At 33.6% G+C, this 7,258-nt stretch overlaps 1 protein-coding gene across 5 annotated transcripts in view; it reads left to right on the top strand.

Annotated features, from left to right (window-relative positions):
- Window positions 1–7,258, top strand: part of LOC110618894 (alpha-L-fucosidase 2) — a 33,824-nt gene continuing 26,566 nt past the window's right edge. For 4 of the 5 annotated variants that reach the window (XM_043958016.1, XM_043958017.1, XM_043958014.1 and 1 more), the window contains exons 1-5: window positions 1–315; window positions 919–1,064; window positions 1,486–2,390; window positions 3,416–3,548; window positions 3,952–4,110. In XM_043958016.1, the coding sequence (XP_043813951.1) occupies window positions 120–315; window positions 919–1,064; window positions 1,486–2,390; window positions 3,416–3,548; window positions 3,952–4,110 (1,539 nt within the window). In that variant the 5' untranslated portion in view covers window positions 1–119. The remainder of the gene's footprint in view (window positions 316–918; window positions 1,065–1,485; window positions 2,391–3,415; window positions 3,549–3,951; window positions 4,111–7,258) is intronic. The other variant, XM_021762168.2, reaches the window with a different exon arrangement.

Raw genomic sequence — 7,258 nt, 5'->3', positions numbered from 1 at the left:
CGCATGAACCAAATGCCAATAAAGAAAACAAACCAAACCAGAAGAGAGAGAGACGCACTCAAAGAGCTCAATCTCTCTGTTTTCTGTAATGATTTGATGGTATTGGTAACTATCCATCAATGGAAGATGGAGACTGGGTTCTGGTGGAAAACCTCATGAATTCAATACCCATGGTGGACTCTGAGACTTCTAAGCCGTTAAAAGTTACGTTTAATGGGCCTGCCAAGAGCTGGACCGATGCCATTCCGATCGGTAACGGTCGTCTCGGTGCTATGGTGTGGGGCGGCGTCTCTTCTGAAATTATTCAGCTGAATGGTAAGAGCTACACTCGTTTACATGTTTACTTTTCATGAGTAGATTAGAATTGAAGATTTATGTGTTTTATTGCATGTTTTTGGATGTTCGAAATTGAATTTTCTTCGAGGGTGACCATTTTATCAAGTAACACGAATTTTAGCTGAACAGTCTAGAATTAAGTTGATTTTCTTTTCTTTGAGTGTGTGGGTGATACATAATTTTGATATATTGCAAATTTATTAGCGGGACGGTTTGTCAGGATTGAATCTCTATGAGACAGGCACTTCACTATTAGGTGCAACTAAACATTGGTTCAATAAATATGAAGTTTTTAAGGATGGAATCTCAATGGCCTAAGGCACATTGCAGTTGCATGTGCAAAGGGCATATGGGGACATTTTATGTGCAGTTATTTATTTGAATCCTTTACCTTCCCGTTATACGATTCCTTTTTCCTTTCCTTTTTTAAGCTCATGTTACATTCGTAGTGTTTTATGCTGATGTGCTTAATTTTTATTACGGCTTTCATGCCCCTGTTAATAATACTGCATGTCTACTTTCGCCTTCTCAACTTCATATTTGGGAAGACTCACATCTAGCATAATTTAAATTCTTCTGCAGAGGATACCCTTTGGACAGGAACTCCGAGTGACTATACAAACCCTGATTCTCCAGAGGCATTATCTCAGGTCAGGAATCTTGTTGACAATGGAAAATATACTGAAGCTACTGAAGCAGCAGTCAATTTGTTTGGAAATACTACTGAAGTATGTACCTCATTGACTATGATGCCTTATGTTTCTGCATTATGACCTGTGAGAATGCATAAAAGTTGTTGGCCATATCTGATATTGTGGAACTTCATTTCCAGTTTATAAATGACTTTTGTGGATTAGTAGAATAGGGGACATGCTTCTGTTATTACCTTCTTGTTTAATCTCTTTTGGTTTTCAGGTGGTACGAATTTAGATTTTTAAGGCTATCAGACTAAAATGTAGAAATAAAGGGTTTTTTGCATCACCAGAATCAGAATTATATATGCACGATCTTTTTTTATTAAACCTGGCATTTTATTTTTGTGCAGAATTTCTCTTTTCATCAGCTTAATGCTAATGATTATTAATTATATGGAAGATTTTTAACTATTTTAGTGATCAGAATCCTAATAATTTAGTTTCAATGATTAAGGTTTTCCAACTCCTTGGTGATATTAAGCTACAATTTGATGATTCCCATCTTGCATACTCTGAAGAAACATATCATAGAGAGCTAGATTTGGATACTGCAACTGCTAGATTACGATATTCTGTGGGTGATGTAGAATATACCAGGGAACATTTTGCATCTAATCCTGATCAAGTGATTGTGATCAAGATTTCTGGAAGCAAATTAGGGTCTGTTTCCTTTACAGTGTCTCTGGATAGCAAGCTAGACCATCATTGTTACATAAATGGTGGAAGTCAGATTATAATGGAAGGAAGTTGCCCTGGGAAAAGAATCCCTCCAAAAGTGAAGGAAGGTGACAATCCAAAGGGAATTCAGTTTTCTGCTGTTCTTGATTTACAGATTAGTGATGGCATAGGTATCATACGTGTTTTAGACAACATGACATTAGAGGTTGAAGGTTCAGATTGGGCTTTGTTGCTTCTACTGGCATCATCTTCATTTGAAAGCCCGTTTACTAAGCCTTCAGCTTCAAAGAAAGATCCTACTTCTGAGTCTCTTCGAGCTTTGAAATCAACAGCAAATCTTTCATATTCTGATCTATATGCCCGTCATTTAGATGACTATCAGAATCTTTTTCAAAGGGTCTCATTTCAGCTCCAGAAAAGCTCCAACAAGGTTAGAGAAAATGAGCCTCTGGTGATCAATAATCTTATGCCTTTTGCAAATGCTGTGAATTTGAAGGGGAACAAAGATGATGTAGTTCCAACAGTTCAAAGAATAAAATCTTTTCAATTCGATGAAGATCCTTCACTAGTGGAGCTTCTGTTCCAGTTTGGTCGATATTTACTTATTTCTTGCTCACGCCCTGGAACTCAAGTGGCAAACCTGCAGGGAATATGGAACAATGAACTTGATCCAAAATGGGAGTAAGTTTTCATTGTCTTATATATTTCCCTTCTTATATTCTCCCTTTTCCTACTTTTTTTGTTGTTGTTTGATTTTTTCTATTACTTGTAAATTTTTAGGAATTCTGTTACTAAAATTGGACAAAAAAGGTTGTCTTTGCTGTTGATAGGACTTTAATTGAACCATATATAATACATTACTATAGGGCATTCTGAGTTTGATTTGTTCTTTCCATCCAATATGGAGCAATGGACACATTTGAGCTGCATTGCCTCTTTTAGACAGAAGCAAGGATATAATTTACTTAAATGGGTTACATGATTTGTTTCACTTCACCATTAACATTAATACCTCTCTCTCTCTGTGGATTAGAAAAAGCACATCATAACTGGGAAGAAGGGATAGGATTAGAACATCGTAATCGGGAAAGAAGGGATAGGATTAGAACATTGAAAAGACAGCTTATATTGTGCATCTTAACCTAAACACTATCTAGTGGTTCAGTACTTGTACTTTTTTATTTTTTATTTTTTTTTGCATTAAGAAATATTGTTTCTGATGTGGTTTATGTTTGCATGAAACTGTTGGTTTAATAAGCAAATAAATTTTATCAATAACAATAGTTTGGTTCAATAGTACTGAAGTCGTATCTTGGATTGTGAGATTTTGAGTTCTTTCCCTAGTCGGAGTCAAATCAACCAAAGAGAAAACAACAAAAACATTTTTGAATGCAATTTGTTGAATTTAAGAATTAATCACTGGTTGATTTCACTGTTTTCTATTTCAGTTGGTTATCAATTTTATCATTCTCACACTTTTTTGATGCCAATAACTCGTGTTTTTTTTTTTAATTATCATTCTACTTGTTTAGACTGGTGTTTTGTAGACTTACTACAGCTCATGACCAAGTCATATATTTTATGGATATGATACATGAGGCCTTAGCTTAAGTTAAACTCATCTATGATAAGTTAACTTCAATGCTTACATGAATTGCATCAAAACTCCATATGGACTTTTACTAATCCCTCTATTTCATTGGTAGTTGTGCTCCTACCTTGAACATCAACCTTGAAATGAATTACTGGCCTGCACTACCATGCAACCTTAGTGAATGCCAGGAACCACTGGTTGATTTTATTAAGTCTCTGTCAGTAAACGGAAGCAAAACTGCACAGGCAAGGATCTTTTTTTTTATTTATCTTTGTAATTTATTTCAATTAATAGTTTGTTTGAATAGATTTCAAAAGTAGTGGTTTTAAAGTTGAGCCAATAATTAAGATACACTTGCCAAAATATTTTTAAGCTATATGATTGAGATGAGGAACATTCATATATTAGTCTTTTCTTATGAGATTCACTTGCCAAAATAGCTAGCTTATTTAGGAAGTATGTAGTATTTAACACACTTGTATGCGAATCATCTTTCCCATCAAGCTATCAGGATTATTCAGTACATATTCCCTAGTCAATGTAGCATCTCAGACCAAACTATTGATACCTTAGATTCTTCTAATTTTATTTTGTGCTTTATTCTCATTTCCAATATTTTTTTTCCAATTTATTTGGAGAATGACACAGGTAAACTATCAAGCAAGTGGTTGGGTGGCACATCATCGGTCTGACATATGGGCAAAATCATCAGCTAGTGAAGGAAATGCTAAGTGGGCATTGTGGCCAATGGGTGGGGCCTGGCTTTGTACCCATTTGTGGGAGCACTATAATTATACAATGGACCGGGTAAGTTATTGAATTTTACCTATATCTTGTTGTATTGACAAAAATGTTTCAATTTTTCATAATTGATGCATTGAGTTTTTCTCAAGGACTCCTATTGATAGTTTATAATCAGATGCAATTATGCAAATATTAAAACATTTTCCGACCTGATTACTAAGAAAGACTTGGATTTTTGGAAGCTAAGGGTGCCAAATTTTCATTCAATTTTTTATTCTTTAAATTTTTATTAGAGTGCTAAGATTGGCTATTTCCTTTTCAAATGTTTATTCTGCTTATAAATTTTTCATATTTTCCAAGTGATTCTACTTTCCAGATCTAAAATATGGCTTCTTGTTGAATTAGAAAAAAAAATAGAAAACTACAATGAGCTTGATTGCAGTCATTGAGCAGAGTAATTGAAATGGGTAGGAAAAGAGGAGGGGAAGAGGCCCCTAGGCCTTGGTCATCTGATACCATGTTTATATAGAACAAAAATTTATTTTCATTAGTGCAAAAAATTAATTTTGTTGGAATAATTTGGTTAAAAAACTTTTGTAGGAAAAAAAAAACTCAATTTTCCCGCAAAATTTTCCGATTAATCATGCATGATGAAATTTATATGGTATTTTTCCCTACTCAATGGGTTCAAAATCCTTGAAGTTGTACCAAGAAGTTGATGCACTTGTCAATGATTTTACGTACGACATTTTCTCAGTAGATTTATCTAACCCCATTGGGAAGTGATTGGGACTTGCGAGTTAGCAAACTAAATTAAATTTAAAAAACCAAGAAAAGTAAATAGAATTAGCCTTGACTAATTATACAAACTTATTTTTATGAGCTTGGGCTATGTCATGTCTTGTTTGCGGATAAATAGGTAAGGCTAAATAGACAAGTAGTCAGACAATTCCTTCACAAGTGATAGTCCATGCAATCTCTCTTAAGAAACTGAAGGATGATTGAAGCCACATTATTATAGATATAGCTAATGTCCCGTATTGTTGAATCTTATGTATTTGAATTTTGAAATAGAGATCCCAATATTGAATCAGCAAATTATTATTTGGGCATAGGTAGAAAGTGTTAAACTTGTTTTTATGACCCAATTTTTCTAATGGGAAAATACGAAATTCAAGCTAGCATATAAGCGCTGTTGTTAATCGATTTACATCATCTTTGTTGGTTTTGAGGGGAGAGAAAATATATATAATTTTAAACTTAATTGTCTTATATTTTCATTGATTATATTGGTATTTATACACTAATATGTTACTAAAAAATCTAAAAAAAATAATAAATTTGAACATTATCAAACTAAAATCTTAATAGATGTTATCTAATAAAATCAAATCAAAATTAAATTGAAACAATTTTATCTTTATATATGACTTATTATTCTTAAAACTATTTGCCATATTTTTTGCAACGGTAAAAGATGCATATTTCAATACTTCTCCTTGCTTCTTTTACTGTAAATTATTGTAATTTTATGACATGAAAATCTCTTCAACATTTTTTTTTCATCCTCTGCATTTTATAGACATGCTTGTCTCTTGGCTTTTTGTCATTCATGGTTTAGTTTAGTTTTGTTGGAGGTTCTTGGTGCCTTCTTGATGCTTAACTTTGTTGTTTTCAGAGAAGTCTTTCCCTCCTGGCAGGGTGTCATGGGCTCTTTTTTTATATTAGATTTATTTTAGGGTTAGATTGCCTTATCCTTTATTTTAGGATTAGATTGCTTTATCATTTTATCTCTTTGTTTTCTTATTCCTTAAGGCTCATATTTTAGTAGAATTGTGTTAAATAGTAACATTTCCTTATATATATTGCTGAAAGATCAAAAATAAAATAAGCAGAATTTTGTCCTTTATTGAGATTGAGAGTTCTCTCACAAATTAGAACTATGAGATTATAAGATTTCCTAAAACAAATCTTCATCCTTTCGATCATCAAATGTTCTTCTTGAAAGGGAGAGAATAATAACAAAGGAAACCTTTCATCACAGTGGAGGATTATCCTATTCCTGGACTCGTGACGGGATCCTTTTTCTGAGAACACAATAAATTGGTATCAAAGCAAGGCGTCATGGGAGATCAAAATAATCGTTTATTGAGATCAAAATAATTGTTTATTGAGATTGAGAGTTTTGTCACAAATTATAGCTCTGAGGCTATAAGATTCCCTCTAACAAATCTTCATCCTTTTTATCACAATAGGTTCTTCGGGAAAGAATAATAACAAAAGGAAATCTTCAATCACAGGAGAGGATTATCCTATTCCCAGACCCATAACGAGATCCTTTTTCTAGGAACATAACAAATTAGTATTAGAGAAAGACATTATGGGATATCAAAATAATCTAAAGGAAAAGTTAGAATCCCATATTAAACTCTCTAAAGAATGTTACTAACATCAATGTTAGGAACAAAAAGAGATTCAAGGATTACTCGAGGCCATAGCTAAGCAATTAACTTTGGCTCAAAAGGCTAAACAGAGGCAGAACCAAGAGAGTGAAATGGGAACAGGCAATAACAACTAATCAAATTTTCCAAAGAGAACTGAAGATCGAGTTGATGCTAGACCTGGAACTACAGTAGTGTCGTGCTATATTAAGTTGGACTTCCCTATTATGATGACATAAAGGATCCATTAGGGTGGTTGAACTGTTATGATCAGTTTTTTTACAACCAAAGGACAACAAAGGCCGACAAAGTGAGACTTGCGACATTCCACATGATTGAAGAGACTCAATTATGGATTTTCAAACTAGAATAGCAAGAACCAGAATTAACCTAGGACACCTTTAAAATTATTGCCACATGTGCTTTGGACCTCCATTAAGAAGTAATTCTTTGGGTGAATTGGCCAACTTGAAACAAACTAGTACCGTGAATGAGTACCAATACAAATTTCAGGTTTTGTTAGCAAGGGTACACTCAATTACAGGAGCACAATAGGTGGAGATATTTACAGTTAGATTAATTGAACTAATCGGAACTGATGTGGAACTTCAAAATCCACCCAATCTTGCAACGACCATGAGTTTAGCGAGAACCTTCGCGAAAAAAAAATAAATGAGTTTAGCGAGAACCTTTGAGAAAAAAAAAAGAAAACTTTGACGCAAAATGGAGCTATACGAAAATTTTCACCAACTTGGATGGGAAATAATTAA

The sequence above is a fragment of the Manihot esculenta genome, chromosome 7, assembly GCF_001659605.2.
Source record: "Manihot esculenta cultivar AM560-2 chromosome 7, M.esculenta_v8, whole genome shotgun sequence".
In the NCBI taxonomy this organism is placed as follows: domain Eukaryota; kingdom Viridiplantae; phylum Streptophyta; class Magnoliopsida; order Malpighiales; family Euphorbiaceae; genus Manihot; species Manihot esculenta.
This window is presented reverse-complemented; position numbering and strand designations above follow the sequence as displayed.